Source organism: Peromyscus eremicus, chromosome 12 (assembly GCF_949786415.1).
Source record: "Peromyscus eremicus chromosome 12, PerEre_H2_v1, whole genome shotgun sequence".
In the NCBI taxonomy this organism is placed as follows: domain Eukaryota; kingdom Metazoa; phylum Chordata; class Mammalia; order Rodentia; family Cricetidae; genus Peromyscus; species Peromyscus eremicus.
This window is the reverse complement of record NC_081428.1, coordinates 61,298,743-61,324,845: the sequence shown is the minus strand read 5'-3', so window position 1 is coordinate 61,324,845 and position 26,103 is coordinate 61,298,743. Positions and strand designations below refer to the sequence as shown.

Genomic DNA, 26,103 nt, shown 5'->3' with positions numbered 1-26,103 from the left:
TCATCACAAAGAGTCTATATGGTCAGTACACACACGACAAAGTACTCAACATCATTGTTAATCACAGAATGCAAATTAAGCCACTGAATGTCCACAGGAATGACTGAGTTGAAGAGAGGTGATAGTACCGATTGCTGGTGAGGATGTGGAGCAGCCAGGGTGCTCGGACACTGACAGAAATGTGGGAAGAATGGTGCCTCCAGTGCTTTAGCAGTTCTGCTGAGACAGGGGTTACAAACAGTACCTCTGCCAGGTGCAGCGAGTTAGTTCTGTGCGCTTGGGAAACTAGCTAGAGGCATTCAGCCGCCAGCACAGCCTTTCCATTTCTCTCCTGTCCCTCAAAGCTAGCTCTTTTCTTCCACCCCAAGACCCAGCAGACAACTGATTGCTTCTGCCAGTGTTTTGCCTGTTCTAGGATTTCATGGGAGTGGAGGTGGTGTGTGGCATCTTGCTGTGACTATGCTTAGCAAAAGCCCTGAGAATCTTTGATGTTTGTATGTATCCTTAGAATCTGTTATTCAGTTTCCACACTAATGTAAGACTTAAAAATAAAATAAAAACCTCAGAGCAGTGTTTGTCCGTAACAACAATAACAAGATGACAAGAATTAGCTACAGAGAGGTGTGTGGGAACTTACTGACAAAACAGAAATGTCCTCTGTACTGCTAGAATTACAGAGATATAGCATTTTATCAACATTATACTGCTAATATTTAAATGTATCTAAATTTTATTTGGAAAAATATTATTAAAGGTAAAAAACAAGCCAGGTGTTGTGATGCCCACCTTTAATCCCAGCACTGAGGAGGCAGCAGCAGGTGGACCTCTGTGTTCTAGGCCGTTGTGGTCTACATAGTGAGTTCCAGGACAGCCAGAGCTACATAGTAGACCCTGTCTCAAAAAAGCATAAAATAAAATAAGTAAAATTTAAAATATAAAAACAATGAGAATGTAAAATGTAAATAAAAATATAAAAAATGTAGAGAATGGCTGTAGGTACGAGGGAAACAAGAATTTCAGAAGAGCAGAGATGTCTGTAAGACAGCAGACTAGTGGCTCTTTCTGTGTGACTGGTAAAGAAGAGAGTAGAGAAAGAACTTTGGAAATCCACAGAGGAAGTGAAAAATCCCAGGAAAAGGCCAATAGGTCCTTGCAGAGAGCAGTGGGGGTGGAGAGAGGATTCAGAAGAGATTCTGGAGATCGTGCTTTTAAGAATAAGCTGCCTAGCCTGGACAGATGGCTCAGCACATAAAGACACTTGCCACCAAGTTTGATTGCTTGAGTTCAGTCCCTGGAAAGCACATGATGGAGAGAACCATCTGATTCTAATGTCGTTGTTAAACATATGTACCAGAGTTAGGGGCAAAACAAAAACAATAGACTGATAGATATAAAAAGTTGCGTAGGTCCTGGTGCAATAATAGTTGGGGATTGCAGCTCCTTGCTCATCTTCAGGTAGGTCATCCAGATTAGCTCAACAAAGTGGGCCCGCAGAAGGCGCAGAAGCATGAATACCTGAGTTCAATCCCTGGACTCAAGGTGGAGAGAACTAGCTTCCACAGGTTGTCTTCTGATCACACCATGCACAAAGTCAACAAAGAAAGTTGGGCATTAAACTACGTCATGCATGAAATGTCTTTAACCAAAATATAGAGGACATTCTGGCCGAGATACAGGAGCTGTGTTCTTTGTACAGTGGAGCCTTCTCAAAAGCAGACCAGTCTAGACCACAAGTCAGTCTTACCAAATGGGAAGGATCTAAATCTTATCAGATTATAGTGCAGTGAAACTAGAAATCAGTAGCAGAAGAGAAAGGAATACAGTTCTGAAAAATTACAGAAATCATATAAATGCAAGGAGACAGGACAGTATACTCATTGAAGGAAACAGAAGTTTTAAAACTCCTAGAGTCAGATCAAATGAAGCACAGTTCACCAGAACCCTTGGATGTGACTAAGTAGAGTCTATAGCCAGGAGTGCCTACATTTAAACATTCGGATCCAAATGGCCTGGTGATGCACCCCAGGGTTCTAGAAGAAAGGGTGACAGTCCAAGCCCCAAAGCATAGGACAGAAAGACACAGTCAAGATGGAGGCAGAAGTTAATGAACTGCGTACCAAAAGAACAACACATAGACTTGATAAGACAGTTGGTTGTTTGATAAACCGAGAGAAAGAGAGGGAGACAGAAATTAGAGATGAAGAAAGGGAGGTGACTACAGAGTCCAAGAATCATTGGTGTATACTTGGAACATGTTCCAACAACAAGGAAATCTCTTAAGAAGTGGTAAATTCCTAGACACGTGTGACTTACCAAAATTAGATTAAGATAGCATAAACAACTTAGGGCAATAGCAGTCAGTGACGATGGAAGCTATAATCAAGTCTCCAACAAGGGAAGGTCCAGGACCAGATTCACTGCTGATTTTACCAAACCTGGAAAGAAGAGTTAGCACCAGTGCCCTCCAGCTGTTGCACTGAACGGAGAGGAACACTGCCCAACTCACCCGTGAAGCCAGGATACACTAGTACCGAAACCAGATGAGGAGGATCATTTGTGTAGGACCCACCTTTGTGTGTGTGTGTGTGTGTGTGTGTGTGTGTGTGTGTGTGTGTGTGTGCGTGTGTGCAGGCTAGCAAGGGGATCATGGGAGTGGAGAAAGATCTTAAGGGACATGAAAATGCAGTAGAACAGTTGTGATGATAAGGCAGAAGGATTGACGGGGAAGGAGACGGCTGGGAGGGAGGACAGGAGGGGTGTGAACAGATGAAGACAGTGTGATGGCACTGGAGTGTGGAGAGGCCGTGAGATGAAATCCAGTGCTTTGTAAGCTGACGTTACAGACAGCACAGTGAGCAGAGTAGAGCAGCGGTACTTCTCAAACTGGATTCTGAGTGGGGGCGGGGCACTCATCCTAGTCTGTTGCCTTTGTTCCTGTTTGGAATTTTCCTGTATAAAAGCTCAGAGAATGCTCACTTAGCTCTAATATTTATGTGACTGAGTGTCATGAGATGTTTGCTAATAACGTTGTGACTGGCTAATTTCAAATGCTAATTTTAAAAATACTCAGCCTCACAGTAACAAGTAACACTTCTTTTGGACAGCCATGAAGAACTGTACTCAGGTCGTCCTTACGGAGCCCTTGACTCAGGCTTCAATAGTGTGGATAGTGGGGATAAGAGGTGGTCAGGAAATGAGGTGAGTGTTCTTCTCTTCATATGTTCAAACTCCTGGTTTAGGAAAAAAAAATTTAATTAATGGGAATTTCTAAACTGGAGTTTAGTTTATTACATAAAATAGAGAGACACGTCAAAGAAAGGACGAAAACCTTACATAGTCCTACCATCTAAAAATTCTACTCTGTTTCATCTCATGTATGAATATTCTGAAAAGCTGAATAGGAGTTGAGGTGGTTAAAACTGAAACCTAATTGGCTCTTAGGAGGCTGAGGCAGGAGGACCACGGATTTGAAGATAGTCTGACCTGTGTAATAAGTTCCAGGCAGCTTGCACTGAATAGTGAGTCCGTGTCTCAAACAAAGCAATAAAAACCATGACATGTAGAACTTGATGGGCTGATGATCTGGAGCAGAGATGGTGGTAGGAGGGGCACTGGAAGCTGGGAAAGAAAGAGGACCGTGAACCGAATTTCAAATGTTAGCTCAATGGTGGAGCTCTTCCCTAGCAACCGGCAGTCCTACAGAAGGTGGACCATTGTAGTGAGTTCATTCACATGCCCCCAAATACATGGGGCTTTTGTTTGTTTGTTTTGATTAACTAGTAGTATTATATTTTCTGTCATTTAAAATGACTAGATTATAGTTTAGCTACAAATTAAATGACTACACTTTTGCTAGAGGGGCTGGTAGCAGACATTTTATAACTTTGCCTCATTAAGAAGCCTGGTGCAGCCGGGCGGTGGTAACGCACGCCTTTAATCCCAGCACTCGGGGAGGCAGAGCCAGGCAGATCTCTGTGAGTTCGAGGCCAGCCTGGGCTACCGAGTGAGTACCAGGAAAGGCGCAAAGCTACACAGAGAAACCCTGTCTAGAAAAACCAAAAAAAAAAAAAAAGATTAGTCCCAGCTCTCAGGAGGAAGTGGCAGGTGGATCTCTGTGAGTTCCAGGCCAGCCAGGGCTGTACAGTGAGACCCTGTCAAACCTAAAACAGTAAATAAACAATAAGTAAATCAAAACATTATAATTAGATCACAACTTACTTATAATTTGTAGTTATGTATGTATGTCTTGGTGACTATCTTAATGAATACTGCAATGTACATATATGTGGACAGTTTAAAACCATGAATATATTTACTTACAGTGATTAATATCTTTCTATTTTTGTTAATTGTGGTAAAGTTTGTCATTTTAAAGTACATATTTCAGTTGCATTAAATATATTCACATAATTATACAATATTCACTGTCAGTTCCCCAAACTTTTTTGCTTTATCTCTTCTATGTAAATTTTAGTTTCTACCCCTGTACTTTATATTATTTAAAATTGGAAATGATGGTTTGTTTATTTTATTTATTTATTTATTTGTTTGTTTGTTTGTTTATTTTGGTTTTTCAAGGCAGGGTTTCTCTGTATTTTGCGCCTTTCCTGGAACTCACTGTATAGCCCAGGCTGGCCTGGAACTCACAGAGATCCGCCTGGCTCTGCCTTCCGAGTGCTGGGATTGAAGGCGTGCACCAAAGCCAACCAGCTTGTTTGTTTTTTTATATCTTTTTTTTTTTTTTTCAAGACAGTTTCCCTGTGTAGCCCTGGCTGTCCTGAACTCACTCTATAGACCAGGCTGGCCTCAAACTCACAGAGATCTGCCTGCCTCTGCCTCTGCCTCCTGAGTGCTGGGATTAAAGGCGTGCGCCACCACCGCCTGGTAGAAATGATGGTTTTTAATGCTTCTGCTTTTTAAGCCTACAGATGAATTTTCAGATCTGCCTCTTCGAGTGGCGGAGATTACTAAAGAGCAAAGACTTCGGAGAGAGAGCCAGTACCAGGAGAATCGCAGCAGTGTGGTGGTCACAAATGGCGGAGGTAAACATGATTCTGATGCCATTTAAAGCCTTTATAGTTAGCTTGTTTTTTTTATAACAGGCTCTCCTGTAGCCCAGGTTGGCCTTAAACCCCTTATGTAGCCAAGGATAACTTTGAATTTCTGCTCCTCCTCTCCAGCCCTGGGAGTACAGGTGTGTTCTACCTCACCTAGTTTTGTAGTGCTGAGGATTAAACCCAGGGCCTTGTGCATGATAGGCAAGGACTTTACCAGCTGAGCCCAGCTCCTTCCTTAACTAGTGTTTGCTCCTTCTGTATCTGTAGCTCCTTCACTCTGCTGAAGACTTCTGTTTATATATGACAAAAAAAAAGTTTGCCACTAGGATGAAAATTGAACTTCTCTGTATTTTCAGTTTATAATTCAAATTCTTTCCCTCTCATGCTTATTTCAGGAGAAACTTTAGCAAGGACAGTTTATTTGGAGCAGATCTTTGTTAGTCTTGATCTGACTGCATTGTTCTTCTGAAGTAACATCGTCTCTTTTTAAGAGTCTCCATTTTAAAGAGATTTCATGAGCTCTTTCATCGATTGTGTTACTCTGCTCGTGTTTGTTTTTAACTTTTAAAAATGGAGTTACTTGTTTCTTGGGAAGGAGTGTGCCACCACAGGCATGATGAGCTTAGAGGACAACTTTTCTTTCTCTCCTTCCACCTTGTGGATCCTGGGGATCAAATTTAGGTCAGCAGGTTTGGCAGCAAATGCTTTTGCCTACTGAGTCATTTAGCCAGCACTGTTTAAAATGAGTTTTCACCCCGTTATCCAGGCTGACCTCCACTCCTGGATTCAAGTAACCTAACCCAGCCCCTGAACAACTGGGACTGTAGGTGCGTCTTCCAGGGCTTGCCTTAGTGTCGACCTCGTTTTCCATCTGGAGTGGTGGTCTTTGGGACTTCTGAAGATAGTTGTTCTTACTCCAACACTTTGAACTTAGTAGTCGTTTTTATAAAAGAAACAGTTCTCTCTGCTTCCATGTACTTCTAAAGCACGTTTTAGAATCCTGTTCTGTATTCTTCCAAGTTGAATTTTAAAGCCTGTTGTTCGGATTTTGAGGGCCAGTGCTGAGGGAGAAATTATTTAGATTTTCTAGAAATGCATATGTTTCTGAGAAGCGGTTTCATTTCTGATGATGTCAGTTGTTTTTTTGTGGGGTTTTTATTTCTGTTGTTATTTTGTCCTCTCTGGCTTACATTCTTCCTTATTTCTGTCACTTACCATCCCATTCATATTTTAGTAATTGTATTTTAAATTTTACTCTCATATGTACCATCATTTTATTTCAGACAACGTAATTTCCAGCTGTGCTTTTCATACGTTAGCCACCAGCCCCGTGTGGTTATTAAGCATCTGAACTGTGGCGTTTGGGAACTGGGGAGGTGACTGAAAGTGCTTACTGAAAAGCACGGGGGCAGTTCTACCCCAGGCACCCGCGAGAGTCAGGCTTGGCAGCACAGAGGCAGGGAGGTCCCGCAAGCTCCCTGGCCAACTGCTTTAACTGAAAGGTGATCTCCAGGCTCCAGGAGAAACTCTGCTTCAAAAAATAAAGGGAGCCTGACGAGGCGGCTCACTGCGTAAAGGGACTTGCAACCAGTTTTTATGATTTGCATTTGATCCCTGGAACTCACATGATGGAAGGAAGGAAGGAACCAGTTTGTGCAAGTTTCCCCCTGACTTCCACACATGTGCCGTGGCTTATGTGTCCCTCCCAAATAGTAAGTGTGACTTCTACATGGCATATGTCCCCCCAAACAACAAATGTGACCTCCACATGTATGCCATGGTATATGTGACACCTCCAGTTAATAAATGTCAAAAAAAATTGCTAGCTTACGAAAAATAAGGTGGCTAACAATAGACTCCTCACATAACCTCTCACCTCCACATGTGTACACACATGGGCACATACGCCCACATACACACTTGTATACATGTGTATACCACAGATACACCCAACATACAAATTTAAAAAGCTGAAATGTGGCTTTTCTGAATTGAGATATAACTACAAAATCTTCATCAAATGTTGACAGTGCTAATCTGGATAGTATAAAAGTCTGATGTTGCTTTCTTGAGAAATGGTCTTAACTATTTAATTGGACAAATTACAGCACATAGAATAAATGAATATATCAGATTTCTAATGGAATGTCACCTTACAGCCTTTTTATCCTTTTAGATCTTAGTAAGCTTGTAACACAAAATTCTATTTAATATAAACTGTAGTTCAGTTAAATCCAGTGTTCTGGCACAGTGAGACAGCATAAAACCATGGTTGGAGTGTAATGCATTGCCTGAGAAATGTCCTCAGTGAGGTCTTTATTAGTGTGCCATTTAACGTAGCAATTACAGACATGCAGAAGCTTCCAGACGAAACCATTCTATGGCTGTGTCTTCCGTTGCTTCCCTTTCCTCTACAGTGTCTTTTTAGCAGAGTAGACAATCTGTTTAGTAAGTTATAAGATACACTTTCCAGTCAGTATTTGATTTTTAATAAAGTATCTTGAGAAGAAAAAATTCTTCAGATGACTCTCTTTCAGTCACAAATCGCTACAAAAATATCTAAAGCATTGACCTCCAGCAGTAATCTTCTGAATAGGGAAGTCTTTGTTCTCTCTTTTTTAAGTTTGAGCTCCAGGAAGGAAAGCAGTCAATAGGATTCTTCTTACCCCATGTCTTTTGTTGTTTTCTGCTCTCTTTGGAGTTGACTGTTACATTTTCTGCATCTCAAACTAATGAGAGGCCACAGCCTTCTGTCTCTAAGCCGCAGCCAGCTTCTGCCCCCCAGACTCAGACTGCCTGTTTAGAACACTACGGTGCCATCCAGAGAAAATAAATGTCAGGTCTGCACTTCAGTGACTCACCCTCAGTTGGGCACTCTTGAGTGTATTGGACTAAGGTTTCAAGAGACGAGTTTTGCAAGGGGCTGTAGACAAAATAAATACTAAAGGCTTGTGTCACGGAACAGATACAGGGAAAGGGGAGAATGTAATTTAAGCAAGTGTCTTTATTGGCTGTTTAACTTTGAATCAATCTCTCTCTCTCTCTCTCTCTGTCTCCCTCCTTCTCTCTCTCTCTCCTCTCTCTGTCTCTGTCTCTCTGGTCTCTCTCTGTGTCTCTCTGTCTGTCTCTCTGTGTGTGTCTCTCTCTCTGTCTGTCTCTGTCTCTGTCTGTCTGTCTCTCTCTCTCACTGTGTGTGTGTGTGTGTCTCTGTCTCTCTCTCTCTCTGTCTCTCCGGGGTTACAGTGGAGCATGATCTGGATCAGATCGACTACATTGACAGCTGTCCTACAGAAGAAGAAGAGAACGAGGTCAGACAGCCCAAAGGCTTGGACACCAACAGTCTCAGCTCACAGTTCATGGCATACATTGAACACCGGCGAATCTCCCATGAGGTAGTGTCCCTATCCCAGCCTAAGTAAGTTAGTATCCCCTGCTGAAAACAGTTCACACAGCAATGATTTATTGCGTTAGACCTATTTGTTTTATTTTCCTTTCCAATTTTATTCCTGGATTTTTCACTTACTTTGGGAAAATCAGGAGGTAGTCCCAAAAATGGTTCAAGTTTTATTCTCCATGTAAGAAGGCAGATTTCGTTCATCTGAAGACTCAGTGAAAGGAGCCCCGAGAGCCACTGAGTGTGACCTCAGGCCTTGGAAGAGAGTGCACGGGACAGGATACTTTCCTTACTGCGTTGGTTTGCTTTCTGGCTGGCTTTTTTTCTTGATTGCTTTGCTTTTTTTTATTGCCAAATTAAATCATAATTTAATAGATAATTAATGAAACCAAGTCTGATTTTTGAAGAAATGTTCAAGTTACCCATAGAATAATAATAAGTTTAATTATACTGGTGCTTTTATCCTAAGTTAATAGAATATAAATTGTTTGCTATTAAAATTCTTGGGTGTCTCTTATAATGAAGCATTGAATTGCCTGAAAAACAAGTAAGCATTCAGACCACTGTAGAATCTCTGCCAATTCCTCAAGGGTCTCAAGAAGAATAGCATTCTTCAGTCTATCTAGTCAGTGTAGGAAAATGGCTTCATTTTAGTGTGTGCTGTGTTGATGTCTGGGGTTGTCCCAGGCCCTGAGCAGGGCTTGTTTGAGAAACACTAGGGGCCTTTTTGAAGAATGATGTATTTAACTTAGAAATCAAGAATCAGTTGCTTCAAGTGGAGTGCACTGTGGAGCAATAGCATTCCTTAAAAGAATCCTCTGGCTCCTGTTTGAAGGCTTTTGAACACAGTCGTTTTTGTTGCAGTTCAGAAGACACTTGTTTCTAAAATCAGATAAAATCACGTAAATCAAATCCTGTAGCCAAGAGATAATGATAGACCAGTGATTGATCAAACTGACCTGTGGTTCAAGCTGTTAGTCTCTCTGCTGGAGTCAAAAGTTACTTTCTAGTAAACTTTAATAATGCTACATAATGCTCTTTCGAGAAATCCCCTTTCTTTTCCTGTCTTCCTGTAGTCACTTTCTAATGTTAGGTTGTCCAAGTAGAGTGTCTCCACAGCATGGAACAGAAGCTGCTTCCTGGACTACTCAGCAGTGTTGTTCTGTCCCTACCACACTGTGGAGGCTCCTTTAGTGTGTTTAAGTTCTAGCTACCTCTTGGGTGTGGTGGCTGGAATGTGTCTATGGCTGTCGTATAGCTTTCTAAAGTGGGCAGTTTGTAAAAGGACGATGCAGCACTGGAAGAGGGTAATGGTAAGCTTGCCAGTAGGGGAGTTCAGAGGGTTTCTTTGTTTGGCTTGTTTGATTTGGTTTTTGAGATAGAGTCTCTACAGAGCCCTGGCTGTCCTGAAACTCACTCTGTAGACCAGGCTGGCCTTGAACTCACAGAGATCCACCTGCCTCTGCCTACTAAGTGCTGGGATTAAAGATGTATGCCACCATGCCCAGCTGCTAAGGTCTTTCTTATTCTGACAATATTACTCTGCATAATCACTAATTTATATACTACAATAAGAAGAGAACCTTTTAAATAAAATAAATATTCATAGATTTTGCATATTTTTATTTATCAAAAGCCTATGTAATACAGCCTACGGGTTTTTTGTGTATGTTTGTTTTGTTTCATTTCTGCTTTTGTTCATTTGTTAAATTTGATTGTGTGTGTGTGTGTGTGTGTGTGTGTGTGTATGAGCACACATACCGCAGGGCATATGTGGAGGTCAGGACAATGTTGTGGAGTTGGTTCTCTCTGTCCAGCTTTCTGTAGGTTCTGGAGATAAAGCTCGGGTTGCTAGCTCTGTGCAGCTAGTGCCTTTCTGCACTAACCCTTCTCAGCAGCACTTGCTTTTAATTTTTTGAGATGGAGTCTTCCTGTCACCCAGGCTGTCCTCAAACTCAGTTCTTTTTGCCTCAGCTTCCTGAGTGCTGAGGTTATAGGCATGCACCATCACAACCTGCTACCCTGCATGCTTTTAAACAAAGCTCACAAAGGACAAACCTATCAAAATAAAATTTTAGTGTCCAATTTCCTAAAAGTAAAACTAACTAAAAATATAATTACAGCCCTTTTTTTTTTTTTCAAGACAGGCTTTCTCTGTGTAGTTTTGGAGCCTGTCCTGGAACTCACTCTGTAGACCAGGCTGGCCATGAACTCACAGAGATCCACCTGCCTCTGCCTCCTGAGTGCTGGGACTAAAGGCGTGGGCCGCCGCGCCCCCCCCCCCCCCCCAGCAATTACAGTGTTTTTGATATATTATGTGTGTTAAGTTTATTTACTGACTTTTTTTTCTTTTTGGTTTAGGGTTCACCAGTAAAGCCAATAGCTGTTAGAGGGTTTCAGAAAACAGAAGACATGAAAAGATACTCACATCAAAACAGGTTTGAAAAAGCAACTCTACTTTATTCTTTCTTCTTGAAACTCAGTCATGAGACTGTGGATTGGTTTTGGTTTTGTGCAAATCCAAATATAATGAAGACACTTGGCTTGTGTGTGCTTCCCATGCCGTGTATTTAGAACTAGGTCAGTTTACATCTGTGCTCACCCATTGTAAAATGGTCTATTGACTCCAAATCCATTCCACCATTACCTAAACCAAAGAGTTTTGAGAAGCCCCGCTTTGTAACTTAAATCTTTGACTGGGTAACAGCAGGCTATATATATAGTTTTCATTCTTACTTCAGTGTATGCAGTCTCTCCACGGTACTTAGAGTCTCCATATTCCTAAAATTAGCTCAATGCTGTTTTTCACTCTAGAATTCTAACATGTTCCTGACTATAAACTGTATCACAGGAGTTAATTTTTTTTTCACTCTTTGGTCTTTGTGTATGAAATCTTAAAAACAGTATGCTGAATATATCTGTTCTTTCTTTGTTTTTTGTTTTTGTTTTTCAAGTCGGGGTTCCTCTGTGTAGCTCTGGCTGTCCTATAACTCAATCTGTAGACCAGGCTGGCCTTGAACTCAGAGATCCACCTGCCTCTGCCTCATGGAATCAAAGGCATGTGCCACCAGACTCAGCTGATATATCTGTTCTTTTTTTTTTTTTTTTTTTTTTTTTTTTTGGTTTTTCGAGACAGGGTTTCTCTGTGTAGCTTTGCGCCTCTCCTGGAACTCACTTGGTAGCCCAGGCTGGCCTCGAACTCACAGAGATCCGCCTGGCTCTGCCTCCCGAGTGCTGGGATTAAAGGCGTGCGCCACCACCGCCCGGCGATATATCTGTTCTTAAATGACAGTGAATTTACTGTATACCATCAGTCATCCACCTATAGGTCTTTATACCAAACAGCATGCTAATGTCGTCTCAGGAACTATGATGTAGATGAAATAAAGAAAATGTAGAAAGAATAATGAATAAGAAAACAATTAATTTATGTGCATTGGTGTTTTGCCATGGGTATTGGGTCCCCTGAAACTGAAGAAACACAGACAGTTGTGAGCTGCCATGTGGGTGCTGGGACTCGAACTCAGTTCCTTTGGAAGTGCAGTCAGTGCTCTTAACCACTGAGCCATCTCTCCAGCCCTGAATATAAAAATTTTATAACTTGGCCTTTCATATTCATCACTTATTTCTTAGAGGTTTAGTTAAGTTTTATATACTTTGGAATTTATCTCAAGATGGATATGGTCATTTTCTATAATTGCCTATTAGGCACACACTTGAGTAAGCAGTTAGATACACAAGAGATATGGAGAACTTGGAGCTTAAACACCTGGCGAAAGAGCCTGAGCAGGAGAGCTCATAGGAATGGAAGACAGAGGACAATGTCTGGAAGGCTAAAATGGAAAAGATGATTTTAAAAATAGAGAAGACTTCATTCTTCCTCTGTGCAGCCTTCAAGATAGCTGCCATCTCTTTAGCAGCATCCTGGCTACCCTTCAGCATCTGATGAAGCCAAAGATCGCCAAAAAGAAGACCAATAAGTTCACTTGGCACCAGTCAGACAGATGTGTCAAAATTAGGCAAAACTGGCAGAAAGCCAGATGTATTGACATTAGGGTGCAGAGAAGATCTGGGGCCAAACTCTGGTGCCCAGCATGAGTTACAGGAGCAACAGCATGCTCTCCAGTGGCTTCTGGGAGTTCCTGGTCCACAGTGGCTAGGAGCTGGAAGTGCTGCTGGTGTGCAGCAGACCTTACTGTGCTGAGATTGCTCACAGCGTTCCCTCCAAGAACCACAAAGTGGAAAGGGCAGCACAGCTGGCCGGCAGTCAGCAGTCCCAATGCCAGGCCACACAGCAGAGAAAATGCGTAGATAAATCAAACACAGAAACTGTGCAGAAGAAAAAGAGACAAGGAGGAAGTGCCTCAGATCACAGGTGCCCTGGGCTGGGTGAGGACCAGGCCTGCTGCCTTACAGTGTTCACCATGGGCAGAGAGAGCTTCGCTGCTCAAGCGGCCCAGGGAACGTAAACCTTACAAAATGGAGACTGGGTTTGACTGGTTTCTTAAAAGAAAGTCAAGTATAAAAGGATGGTAAAGAAATACGATAAGAGCTGAGCGCAGGCCTGGAATCCCAGGCGCTCAGGGCCTGGGGTAAAAGGATTGAAAGTTCAATGCTGACTTAGACAACTTAGTGAGACTGTCTCCAAATGTGTAAAAGAAGGCAGGGCCTAAAAAAAAACGTGCAGTGTTGGAGTCCTTCCTTAGCTTCTGTTTGAAAAATGAGAGCAATCGAGTAGGACTAGGTATATATTAAATGATTCAGAATGATTCAGGGGAGAACACATAGGCCTACTGGGGATGGGTCTTGTTGGTCCTTCCTTTGTTTGGGTTCAGCTCATCCACAGATGGCTAAATAAAGGCTGTAGGAAGTTTCCGCCATCACAGTAGGAAAGCTGGGACAAAGATGTCATTAATTCCTGTCATCCTAAACATGTAGTCATTGCAGTATGTTTTTGTTTGTTTGTTTGTTTGTTTGTTTTTTATTTTTCGAGACAGGGTTTCTCTGTGTAGCTTTGCGCCTTTCCTGGGACTCACTTGGTAGCCCAGGCTGGCCTCGAACTCACAGAGATCTGCCTGGCTCTGCCTCCCTAGTGCTGGGATTAAAGGCGTGCGCCACCACCGCCCGGCTGCAGTATGTTTTTATGGTTTATGAGGACCTGTAATATCTTTTGTGTGTGAATGAACATGTATGTTTGGGGGATGCAATGTGTATCCAGGTGTGCATGCACATGTGTGTACATGCATGTAGAGGCCAAACAACCTCAGGTATTGTTCCCCAGGAACACATCCAGCTTATTTTGAGACAGGGTCTCTGGCTGTCCTGGGATTCTCTATTTGCTGATGAGACAAGCTGGCTGGCTACAAGCCCCAGAGATCCTGTGTCCACCTCTCCAACACCAGGATTATAAGCGCTCACCACTGTTTATGTGTGTTCTGGGGGCTGAACTCAGTTTCCAGTGCTTACTTTGCAAATAATTTACCAACCCAGCCACCTCCCCAGTCCTGCATCTTATTTGGTTTTAATAACCTATCATAGAGGTACATGTAATTATCCTAACTTTATAAATGAAGGTGTTGAAACCCAGCAGACTTAAGTAGCTTTCCTAATTCATTGGGTTTATAACAATATATAGGAATTATTAATTATCAGATTATTCCCAAAGCAAATATAGGCAATGCTCATATACTAAGGATATCTTAATAAGTATATATATAATTATTAAATATATATAATTATAGATATAACTAATTTATTCCCTAAGCAAATGTTAGGCAGTGCTCATACACTAACTAAGGATATTCCCTGTTGCCTCTGTTACTTTATTTAGAGATGTGTGTCTTGGATGTGGGCCTAAGTAGCAAAGGCCAAATGAAGCTGTCTGGAGAGTAGGCATTTACCAGTAACAAAAGTGGAGAGAAAATGAATAGCAATGTCAATTAAATTTTTGCTTGCTTTTTAGTTTTAAATTGAATCCTTGTTTTTGGTTTGTTTGTTTGGTGTGTGTGTGTGTGTGTGTGTGTGTGTGTGTGTGTGTGTGTGTGTACCATGTATGTTTTTAGACACTAGAGAACAGTTTGTAGGAAGTCACTTCTCTCCTTCCACCATGTGGATTCCCAGGATCAAACTCAAAATTGTCAGGCTTAGTGACAAGCATCTTTTCTACGGAGCTGGATCACTCTTGTGTTACAGCTCTGAGGGAAGAGGTATCCTGGCAGTTGGGAGCCAAGGAATACCACAAAGTCACACCACATAGTAAACTTCACACAAGAGATTTATTGGGAAAGACCCAGGAGGGAAGGTGGCCGCCTCTCCGTGGGAGAGAAGCAGCAAAGAACTGGACAGGAGGCAGGCTTTATGTAGAGTTTCTAATGGGGCAGGGCTTTCCAGAGTGGCCTGAGATTGGAGGAATTTGTGGCCTGATCTTGGAACAAGCTCAGGGATTGGTGGGATTTTGTGGCCTGATCTTGGGCTTTTTTTTTTCCTTTAGGGCGGGGTCTGGCCACTCTCTTACTTTGAGGGGCTCAAAACGGCCCCTATGGCCATTAGAGAAGTCTAGGGATGGGGGCCCCAGAGTCAGTCAGTCATAATAATAAAAAAATTCTGGAAGTATAAAATAGGCCAGTGTTCCTCAACAAAATTCAGCACTACTCCTTAGAGGCTATTTGAAAAGGTATTTATTCCTTATGGGAATCAGTTCCCAAAATGACTGTAGGTGCTACTATCATATCTAAGGCTGAGCCACCTCTAATATGTGGGACATTCTTAAGAATTATCTTATGTGAAATGTAAGTGATACTATTGTCTAGACACATCCATAAATGAAAAAGTCATGTGACAGGAAGTATGACAGTGACACACCAGCAGGAACCAAGCTGTAGTGGGCCCACAGTACGCCAAGTGATGCTGTAGGACAGCTAACACACTGTGGCCCAGGTGTCGTCTTCACTGGCTCTTGAATAAACTGAGCTTCCCTCTTGCTCTCTGTCTTTAACTTCTCACAGCTTAGTTGTTGACATTACAGGTGCGTGTTTCTTCAGTGTGTATAGTGCTCCACTTTTAAGTCCCAGAGCACTTCCCTTTCTCAGCGTCTCTGTGTTGAGTGGGGATGATAGAGTAGGAGGAACTCTAGACTTCTCTGTATTGAGTGGGGATGATAGAGTAGGAGGAGCTCCAGACTTCTCTGTATTGAGTGGGGATGATAGAGTAGGAGGAACTCTAGACTTCTCTGTATTGAGTGGGGATGATAGAGTAGGAGGAGCTCCAGACTTCTCTGTATTGAGTGGGGATGAGAGAGTAGGAGGAACTCTAGACTTCTGTGTTGAGTGGGGATGATAGAGTAGGAGGAGCTCTAGACTTCTGTATTGAGTGGGGATAATAGAGTAGGAGGAGCTCTAGACTTCTGTGTTGAGTGGGGATGATAGAGTAGGAGGAGCTCTAGACTTCTGTATTGAGTGGGGATGATAGAGTAGGAGGAGCTCTAGACTTCTCTGTGTTGAGTGGGGATAATAGAGTAGGAGGAGCTCTAGACTTCTGTGTTGAGTGGGGATGATAGAGTAGGAGGAGCTCTAGACTTCTGTATTAAGTGGGGATAATAGAGTAGGAGGAGCTCTAGACTTCTCTGTGTTGAGTGGGGATGATAGAGTAGGAGGAGCTCTAGACTTCTGTATTGAGTGGGGATGATAGAGTAGGAGGAGCTCTAGACTTCTCTGTGTTGAGTGGGGATGATAGAGTAGGAGGAGCTCTAGACTTCTCTGTATTGAGTGGGGATGATAGAGTAGGAGGAACTCTAAACTACTCACTAGAAAGTTTGGGTTCTAGTTCAGGATCTGACATATGTAGCTACCATTAAGTCCCAAGGGGCTCATTTTTCTCAATTGTAAAAGTAATGGCTTATACAGCACAGTACCCAAAGTCCCTTTCAGTTCTCATAGATCTCATGGTAGTTGAGCATATAAAATCAAATAACAGGATTCAAGTTTAACTCTACAACTTATTGACTGTATCACCTTGGGAGAGTCACTGTTTCTATGGCTGAAATTTCTTAGTTTTCAGCTGAGGATTATAGTAGTTCTTTGTTCATAGGATTATTGTGAGGCATAATCAAGAAACACATAGTATGTGGGAAATTCTTAATACAGTGAATATGTAGTAGTACATGGTAAGAACTCAATGAGTATTTGTTTCTGTTTGTCCCAGAAAGACATTATATTAAAAAAAGACACGAGTGGGTTAGGGATTTAGTTCAGTGGTAGAGCGCTTGCCTAGCAAGTGCAAGGCCCTGGGTTCAGTCCTCAGCTCCAAAAAACAAAACAAAAAAAAAAAAAAAAAAAAAGGAAAAGAAAAAAATGATACAAGCTTTACTTTGTAAATGAAAAAACTTGATTTCACAAGTGTATCAAAGGGAGAAGTTCTGGGTCAACAAGATGGCTCAGCAGGTAAATGCACTTGCCACCAAGCCTGACAACGTCAGTTTAATTCCTGGAATCCACATAGTGGAGGAGAGAATGGACTCTCACAAGTTTTCCTCTGATTTCCATACACGACTGTATACAAGCACACACATACACAAAATCAACCAGTCAGTACTATACAACTCTTACGGGGAACAATCCCAATTTTAAATAAAAATAATATTTAAGAAAACACCTTTTTTTGCCAGGCAGTGGTGGCACATGCCTTTAATCCCAGCACTCAGGAGGCAGAGACAGGTGGATCTCTGTGAGTTTGAGGCCAGCCTGGTCTACAGAGTGAGTTCCAGGACAGCCATAGCTGTTACACAGAGAAACCCTGTCTTGAAAAACTAAAAGAAGAGACCTTTTTAAGATGTTCTCCAGTCTGTCTGGCATTTCTGTTGCTGTGGTAAAACATCACAATTGAAAGAGCTTGAGAAGGAAAGGGTTTATTTCACCTTAGTTTATAAGTCCATCAGCAGGTAAGCCAGGGCAGGAAATCAGCTAGGGGCCTGGAAGTAGAACCTGGAACAGAAGCCATGGAGTCGGGATACTGACTGGCTTGCTAGGCCTGCTTTCTTATACACTCCAGAACCCCTTGCCTAGGGGTGGCACCACCCGCAATGGGCTGAGCCCTCCCACATCAAACACTAAGGAAGTGGCACACAGATGTGTCTGTAGGCAAATCTGTGGGGGCATTTTCTCAGTAATGGCTTCTTCCCAAGTGACTAGCCTGTGTGAAATTGACATAAAAACTGACAGGCACAGAGTCTTTAGAAAAGACTTGAAATCTGTGTCCTTAACATATGAAAAGATAGGCACATTAGCTGAGGTGATAGTCCTAAAAGCCAGGTTAAAGAGTTGGAGCCCGAGTTTGACTTTGAGCACTAGCAAGAAAACACAATTCTGTTTTCAGGTGTTGAGACTAGAACAGCTTCGGAAGTTTGCTTCTGTTTGCCTACTAGCTTACTGATGTCAGCAAAACACATGATTTACAGAGCCTTGAAGAATGTAACCCTGCCGGAGGAAGAAGATAAATATCAAAGTGTAAAATCGAGGAGAGTAGTGCTGTCTGTGTTTGTTAAGCATCACATAGGGCCTCACCTTCTCCTTCAGAATGAAATTCAATAGAATCATTACTTTGTTACTTAAGATGCTTTGTAAGTATAGTCCCCAGGTTCTGCGCAGCCCAGGTTTCTGTGGATAAAGTGGCTGTGTCCATCAAAGGATCTCAGTTACACATCTCTTGTTTTTGTGATGGTAGGAAAGTGGGTAACGGCTCTAGGTGTTATAAAAAAATGACGCTGTTTGAAAAGTGCTCTAACCAGCTGTCATCAGTATTGGCTGGCATGGACAGTGGTTAGCTAGCCGTCAGTGGTACCATTACATGATATGCAAGTTGGGGACATCAGGCAGGCCTGTGGTTTAATACAGTGTCTTGGGCTTTGGTTTACTAAATGCAGCTACTCCTTCAATGCTGACTCAGCAAGTTGCCTACTGATTGACAGAAACTTCTGTTAACAATGAGAATTCCACTTGTTCCTTGTCTTCTTGTTAATGAGTTCTTGTTTTCTTTTTGGGGAGTTAGGGTTCCAGTTGAGCCACCATCTGTCTTATCACTGCCACCAAGTCACAATCGGGTACGTTTTCTTAACTATTAGGTTTTGTTGTTGTTGTTGTTGTTATTGTTTGGTTTTTGCAGACAGGGTTTCTCTATGTAGCCCTGGGTGTCCTGGCACTCACTCTGTAGACACCAGGCTGGCCTCAGACTCACAGAGGTCTGCCTGCCTCTGCCTCCCAAGTGCTAGAAGTAAAGGCATGTGCCACCACCATCTAGCTTAGTTATTAGATTTAGCTTTGTTATTTCAGTTTTGATTTTGCTAACTTAAGATGACTTTCTTTTAAATTTTTAATATTTATTATGTATATGTATATATGTGCACTACATGTGCCTATGCATGCACATCCCACAGCATGCATGTAGAAATAAGAGGACAACTTTGGGGAGTTGGTTCCATCACGTGGGTTCCTGGAATTGAACTCGGGTCATTAGGTTTTGATGGCAGGCACCTTTACTGGCTGAGCTTTCTTGCCAACCCAGTTCTTTTATAGTATTTAAACTGCCATTAATTTCCAGATATCTCTAAATCTATTTGTCTTCTCAGTTAGTTCATATAACATGTGTATATGATAGTTCCTGCTTTCATACATACAAGAACAGTGAATTTTTTAAAATGTTAGTTCTGCAAAATAAAACTTGAGTTAGCAGCATTCTTTATATTGATACAAGTTACTGACATGTTGACCCTATCCTCGCTTGCATGTCCCAAATGAAACCTCTCTTGCAGCTTTCACATTCAGACCTGGAGCTTCATCAGAGGAGAGAACCGTCGGTCGAGTGCACTCGGAGAGAGGCACAGCTTGCAGCCCTGCAGTACGAGGAGGAGAAAATGAGGACCAAGCAGATTCAGAGAGATGCTGTCCTGGACTTTGTCAGAGTAAGTCCGTTACCATTGTTGACAGATAATCTTGACCTTAAGAGAAGTAAATGTTTATTCATTTTGCCAAAACTGTCAGTTATTATTGCCTTAATTGAAGGACCAGTTGTTTCTTTCATAAGGAATCTCAACTGAAGATAGAGTGACTGTCTCCCATAGCCTTAGTCATGACTGGTTATAGGCCAGTAGAAACCATTATTCTAACCACCTTCCTATGGGGATGCTGGATCTCCCATCTCAGGTGTAGTAAAGATCATGAAAGTGGCCAGGTGGTGGTGGCGCACACCTTTAATCCCAGCACTCGGGAGGCAGAAGCAAGGGGATCCCTGTGAGTTGAAGACAGCCTGGTCTACAGAGTAAGATCTAGGACAGCTAGGACTATTATGTAGAGAATCCTTGTCTCAGAAAAAAAAAAAAAAAAAAGATCATGAAAGTGCCAGTGCCATGTGAATTCCAAACTGTTGTCCTCCAAACCTGTCTCTAGATCTTTCCTGTAGCAAATGCTGTTTGTTGGGAGGCTCCCAGGCTTCGTTCTTTCATGGTCTCTGATTCTTTCTTTCCTTCCTGTTTTTATACCTGCTCAGCAAGGACACTCCGTTACCATTTCTTTTGTGGCTATTTTATAGCGTCTGTAGTGCAGTCGGAGTACTATGGAAAACAAATTTTGATTGTATGGTTTGTTTTTCATTTTGAAATCACCTTTGGAATTATTAAGTAATAAATACTTAATAAGTAATTAACTATTTATAATTTTGTTCACTTAATATGTCTCTCCTATTCATTTGTAAACTTCAAGACAGGAACTGTCTGTTTTGCTCACTAGAACTTAGTAGGTTTGAGTCTGTAGAAAAGCTCAGAGATTTTTGCTGAATGAGTCATTCTTGCCTAGAAAAGTTTCTCTCCGGTGTTTTAGAATTTTAGACAGATCATTTTTTGAAACTGCTCTATGCATTTTTGTTTTATTATTTTACATGATGATGATGAATTCTTCCTTTATATTTATTGATTGTGTGTGTATGTTTCCTGCGTGTGTGTGTGTGTGTGTGTGTGTGTGTGTGTGTGTGTGTGTGTACTGCATATATGCCTGGGGCCCTTGGATGTAAGAAGGTTTCAGACCTTGTGGAACAGAGTTGTAGGCCATCATGTGGTTGCTGAGCACCACACCCAGATCCCCTGCAAGGACACCCAGTGCTCCTAACCCTGTGCCACCTCTCCAGCCCTGTGTCCATCTGTCCCCAACCCCAACCCCCAGCTGTTTCAATCCTGGGATGATGATGGTCCTCCTCCTCACTGGAGTCCTCCTCCTCACTGGAACCACTGCCTACTGTTTCTGTCAAAATTTAGGGAAATCATTTGTCTAGTGACAAAAGCTAAACTCAGTATGCCTAGAAACAAGTTTATGGAGGTCTGAAAAGTGATCTCACCCAGGCCTGTCGCCTCCCAGGCCCTCTCGCCTTCTTTTGTGCCTTCTTATCTCTGAGATGTAGGTAGTTAAAATGTCTGTTTGCTCACACTCTTTTCCCCCTGTCATGATTTTGCCCAAATCATCTATTACTACACACTCTTTCTCCTAATTTGTCGAGCATTGCTCTCTTCCATAAGTCTTTACCTGACTTGTTACCAAGTAAAGACTTAAAACATAGTCCAGACTGGATGTCCATTTATTTTATATTTGTAACAGGGAAGATGAGAATGTTTGTGTTTCACAGAGAAGCTGCAGCTCTACAGAAGTGAAGCACTGGTCCCACGTAGAGTAGGTTAATTGTGGTCAGACAACAAACCTAGGTTTCCTAAAGCCTTACTTGACTCATGTGATCATGTGATCACTCACTGATTTGATAGGCCTTGAGGGAGTGCTGGTGATAGGCCTGTAAAGGTAAATAAAATACAAGGCGCAATCTAATGAAGTCTTGTCAGGGAACAGTGAGTGAGTACAGAAGTCAAAGAAAACAGCTTGCCATGAAAGCACTGGTTTTCTATCAAGGCAAAGAAGAAACTAGAGAGCATGTCCTCAGCACTGACCTCAGAAGGACACGATGTGTTATCTTAGGAACGGGTCTGTGGCGTTACAGGTTGAGAGGCTGTGGCTAGTTTAGGAGCTAGCAATGCTCTTCCATAACTTACACACTTGACATGGTGGCGCTTGAGGACAAGAGCAGCTAGTTTAGAACTGGACTGAAGACCGCAGAAGCCAGTGACGTGATAAGATGGTGACAGCGGTAACAGTGGACTTACGGAGTTTCCTGGATGCTCTCTGCACACCAGACATGGTGTGGAGCAGTGTCTCTGCCTCTGCCCTGTCTCCCCCCACTCCCCCGTTTGCTCTGTGTTCGATTTTTCGAGACAGGGTTTCTCTGTGTAGCCCAGACTGTCCTGGATCTCGCTCTGTAGACCAGGCTGGCCTCGAACTCAAGAAATCTGCCTGCCTCTGCCTCCTGAGTGCTGGGACTAAACATGTGCACCACCACACCTGGCCTCTGTCTCTGTCTTTCTCTGTCTTCATTTCATCTTCCCAGTAATCTCATAATAAAGAATTATTATTGTCCTCTTTTTATGGATCGGAAAATTGAGCTGCATGAAGCAAAGTGGTTTGCCTGAGGTGCTCAGCTAGTACTAGAGTGGGGATTCTAATGAAGCCAGCTAGCTCTAAAGACCCTCCTCTGTCTAGACTGCTGTATGGCCCCTCAGTAATCCATAATGACCACTGTACCTCAGGTGCTATTGTGAGCTCAGCTAGCTTGCCTTCTGTAGAAGTTTAACAGCTAGTAGGAGGTAAATAGTCATACTATCAGATTGAGCAAACTAATTTCCCAAGAGTTTCATCTAGTAAGCAGAAGAAAGAAGTTTTAAGTTCTTAGGCAGGAGAAAAACATGAGAAGAAAGATCTTTCTGAAAAATCCATCTTCTCATATCAGAACAGTCTGGGAAGAAACAAAAGGAGAAAATGGAATAGAAAGTAACTGTAGTAATTAGACTGGTACGAAAAGAAAGTGTAACCTCTGAACTTGGTTGGCAGTGTTGCCAAGGAGAGTTGGAAGCGTTTGAGCTTGTACCTGCCTGTGTCACTGTGTGCTTCTGAGCTATTCTGTGCCCCCATGTACGACATTAAACTTTTAATATTACCGTGGCAGGTGCTGTGCCCTTTGTAAATTAAGCATATGGGAAGTTTCTAAATTGATGGGTACTGAACCATGAATAAATCACTGAGATAAAGTTAGGAAGAAATATGTAAAGCCAGTTGAGTGAATGAGTTCATGAAAGAGTATTCACGATACTCTGAATGTGTATGTGTAGGTTTTTCATTTTTTCTATTTATGCTTATAAAAGTATGATAGTATAGTTTATTGCTGTTATTCATTTAAAATAAAACATTTAAGACAGGATCATAATCTCCTTAACTAGTAAATACAAGAAATAAATGGATGTGAACCATTTAATTAAATGGATTGTGTAAGTTCCAGTGTTGAGATTCTAACTAACTTCCTTTTTCTGGGCATATAGCAGAAAGCATCACAAAGTCCACAGAAACAGCAACCCCCCGGAGATGGTGAGGTAAGTCCAGATAATTACTTTTCTTGGAATTCATTACTTTAGCAATGGAAATGAAATGTTTAGCATGTGATTATCATATTTTCAGTGATCAAAATGTTTAAATGATCAAAAAAAGGCTTTTTTGCCTGGTGTAGTGACACATGTCCAAAATTCCATCACCTGGAAGGCAGAGGCAGGGGGCTTAAGAGTTCAAGGCTAGCCTAAGCTACATAATGAATACTGGGCTACCCTGAGCTATATAAAGAAACCCTCATCTCAAACCAGCCTGCTCCCCCAAGTTTTTTTCCCCCCTCCACAAAAGTCTACATATGAAGGGAAGTAAGGTACAGGATAAGGAAGGAGGTTATGAGAATACATAGGTTAGGTTAGGGCTGTATATACAGCCATCTTAGAGATTACATCCCCTCCCTCACCTGCAGCCTGAATCATCCTTCTTTGCAAGTAAATGATTTTGGTGCTCAACCAAAGAGACTGTTGCATTTCAGCTCAGTGCTTATTTCCTTGTTAGAACTCAGATGTGTTAGTTCTAGATCAGCCTGTACAGTTTCATTACAAATAAAATATTTACCATTAATTGCTTAACTGTTTGAATTTTTTGTGCCTATTTTGGTCTGCTAAAGTGAAGATTACTAAATGAATGTATTTTAGGATAGTTGACTTTCATTTTTACCTCCTATATTTTTCAATTTATGATGATTGCTCTATTTGATTTTGTAAAGTGCAGTATTTGAAAACTTAATGGAAGGTGGGCAAGATGGCTCAGCACGCAGGGCTCCTTCTGCCAAGCCTGATGACAGTCTGAGTCCAATTCCCAGAACCCACTGACTAGAAGATGACACCTGACTCCCACGGTTGTCCTCTGACCTCCACATGTGTGCTGTGGCACATGCACATGGGAACACACACACACTCTCTAAATAAACACGTGTCAAACCTAATTGGAGCTTTTTATAGCACGTGGTTTTTGAAGCACAGTTCTTAGTAACTGTTTTGATTTACTTCTGTATAAACACTTTGTATGTGGCGTGAGACCTTAAAGAATCACGCGTGTATTTTCAGTTGTCTTCACAGAGTGATAATTGTACAAACTTTTAGCAACCAAAGTTTGAAAGTTTGATGAGCTTAATATATATATATACATATATATGTATATATGTGTAAAGTTTTTTTTACTTCAATATTTCTGTTTTTGTTTCTTTTTTCCTTTTTCTTCTTTTTTTTTTTTTCTTGTTTGAGATAATGTCCCATGTAGCCCAGCCAGTACTCAAACTCACTGTGTAAGGTGATGACTTTGAATTCTTGCTCCCCCTGACCCCACTCCCCAAGTGTTTGGTGCCAATACACCAGCTAGCATTTGCTTGCTTGCCTGAGAAAGGCCATGAAAAGATGCCTAGACCAGAAATCACGACTCTTAGGTTTACAGACGACCACAGATTCTTGATGCTGTAGCTATATCAGTTCCCACTGTTCTCTGTGAGCAGAGTCATCCCTGTGCCTGAGCTTAGCAGGTGTGTAGGCAGTGAGGTCTCATTTGACGTTGCTTAAGGTCTCTAGGAGGAAGTCAGTACTCAGAGTCAACCTACTGACTGTGATGGTGCGTGAACTACAGGTGATGCATGTGGTCCTGTGTGTCAGCATCTTTGGAAACGTGCCTTCATATGTTGCTTTCCTGTGTATGTACTTGTGAAATGTGTCACTTGTGTACATCGTTTGTTTTTGACATTGCTTCGTTTTCTTCACCTTCCCAGTGTCCCTTCCCATCCCGAAGGTCTCAGCACACTGATGATAGTGCCTTGTTAGTGGTAAGAGAATGTGCACGATGGAGTTCATGTTGTTTCTAGCTGTTGTGCTTTACACTCAGCATTGATGTAAATACCATAAAACATGATGGGCACCGTCACTAAATGCTTTCTAAATAACAGAACTGTTCTTTCCATTAACTTTGTAATCTAGCCAGGCTTCTAGAGTTTGACTCATACACCTTTCCAGTGCTTCTCAAGGGAAAACATTGGCATTGAGACCCCTACTGGCTTTATATATGAAGAGACTTAATGTCTTAATCAGTTTTTTAAATGCCTTTTCTGATTCTGAGGGCATCTTGTTAATCACTAATTTGGCTCATGAGTGACCCCTGAGTGTTAAATGGAGTCCCACACTCCATGACACTATCTGTGGCAACCTATTTTATCACGTATTTGTTTTTTGTTGTTTTCATTTTTACAGAATGCCCTCCCACCCCCTTGCAAATACAAGCAGTATCACACATGCACACCGGCACTGGAAAAACCTTCTGGTTGCAGAAGTGGCGACGAAGGCTTTATTTATAGGCTTGAGGTGAAGTGTTTGTATTTGAAGGTGGTTGGTCCTCGCTCATTTCTAACTCAGGAGAGCGTTACCTGGAGCACTGTCTACTGAGGGCTGTTTTCAGAACTGCTGTCCTTCACTGGCTGTTGCGTTAGCCACCTAAAGTGAACATAACATGAAGGCTTTATTTCAAGTGTTTTCTGTCAGTCTTGAAGAGAATTCTAACATTTGTAAAACTGCTTTTCTCATCATGTTTTATGCTATTATTTTTATAGTTTTTTATTATATAGTAAAAATTTCATGTCTGTAGCAAGTCCTTATCTTAAGTGCTGGAAACTGCCATCATGTGTGCTGTGCAAATCACAGGCTTTAGTGTAAAGGTCCTTATAGTGGAACCTGCATTGGTCCTCAGAGTTCTTTGTATCCTGCAGTCTTCGTTTCTGTTAAGATGGATAAAGTATGTATTCACTGGCTATCTTAACAGTGACCATGATGACCAGCCTCTGGAGTATTAGCAGAAATTAACTGCCACCGGAAGTGAAAACTAATTTATATATTCACTCAGTTCTCACAACATCCTTAAAAATTAGGTTAAACAAACTGCTACTGATTTAGTGAGACAGAGAATACCTTACCCAGGTGTGACTTGATCAAGGTCGAGAGCTGGTAAGTCCAGAGCTGGGTTTCAATCTACATCAGGCTAGTCCAAGGCCTGTAGTAAATACCCATGCTGGATTGCCTTCCATGCTAAAACTGAAGGCATGATAGGAAACCAAAGATGAGATTTAATAGCACATAGAGTAAGTGATAAAAGTCTGAGTGTCCAGATATTTTTGTAAAAGGAA

The 26,103-nt window shown here is 41.9% G+C and overlaps 1 protein-coding gene and 1 pseudogene across 10 annotated transcripts in view; both read left to right on the top strand.

Moving 5' to 3' along the window:
• Nucleotides 1–26,103, top strand: part of Lrch3 (leucine rich repeats and calponin homology domain containing 3) — a 112,216-nt gene that overhangs the window by 57,165 nt on the left and 28,948 nt on the right. For 4 of the 10 annotated variants that reach the window (XM_059277625.1, XM_059277620.1, XM_059277623.1 and 1 more), the window contains exons 7-14: nucleotides 3,105–3,198; nucleotides 4,922–5,042; nucleotides 8,301–8,449; nucleotides 10,813–10,889; nucleotides 18,493–18,544; nucleotides 19,253–19,402; nucleotides 22,904–22,954; nucleotides 24,703–24,756. In XM_059277625.1, the coding sequence (XP_059133608.1) occupies nucleotides 3,105–3,198; nucleotides 4,922–5,042; nucleotides 8,301–8,449; nucleotides 10,813–10,889; nucleotides 18,493–18,544; nucleotides 19,253–19,402; nucleotides 22,904–22,954; nucleotides 24,703–24,756 (748 nt within the window). The remainder of the gene's footprint in view (nucleotides 1–3,104; nucleotides 3,199–4,921; nucleotides 5,043–8,300; nucleotides 8,450–10,812; nucleotides 10,890–18,492; nucleotides 18,545–19,252; nucleotides 19,403–22,903; nucleotides 22,955–24,702; nucleotides 24,757–26,103) is intronic. The other 6 variants (XM_059277624.1, XM_059277619.1, XM_059277627.1 and 3 more) reach the window with 3 other exon arrangements.
• Nucleotides 12,289–13,444, top strand: LOC131922827 (large ribosomal subunit protein eL32-like; annotated as a pseudogene).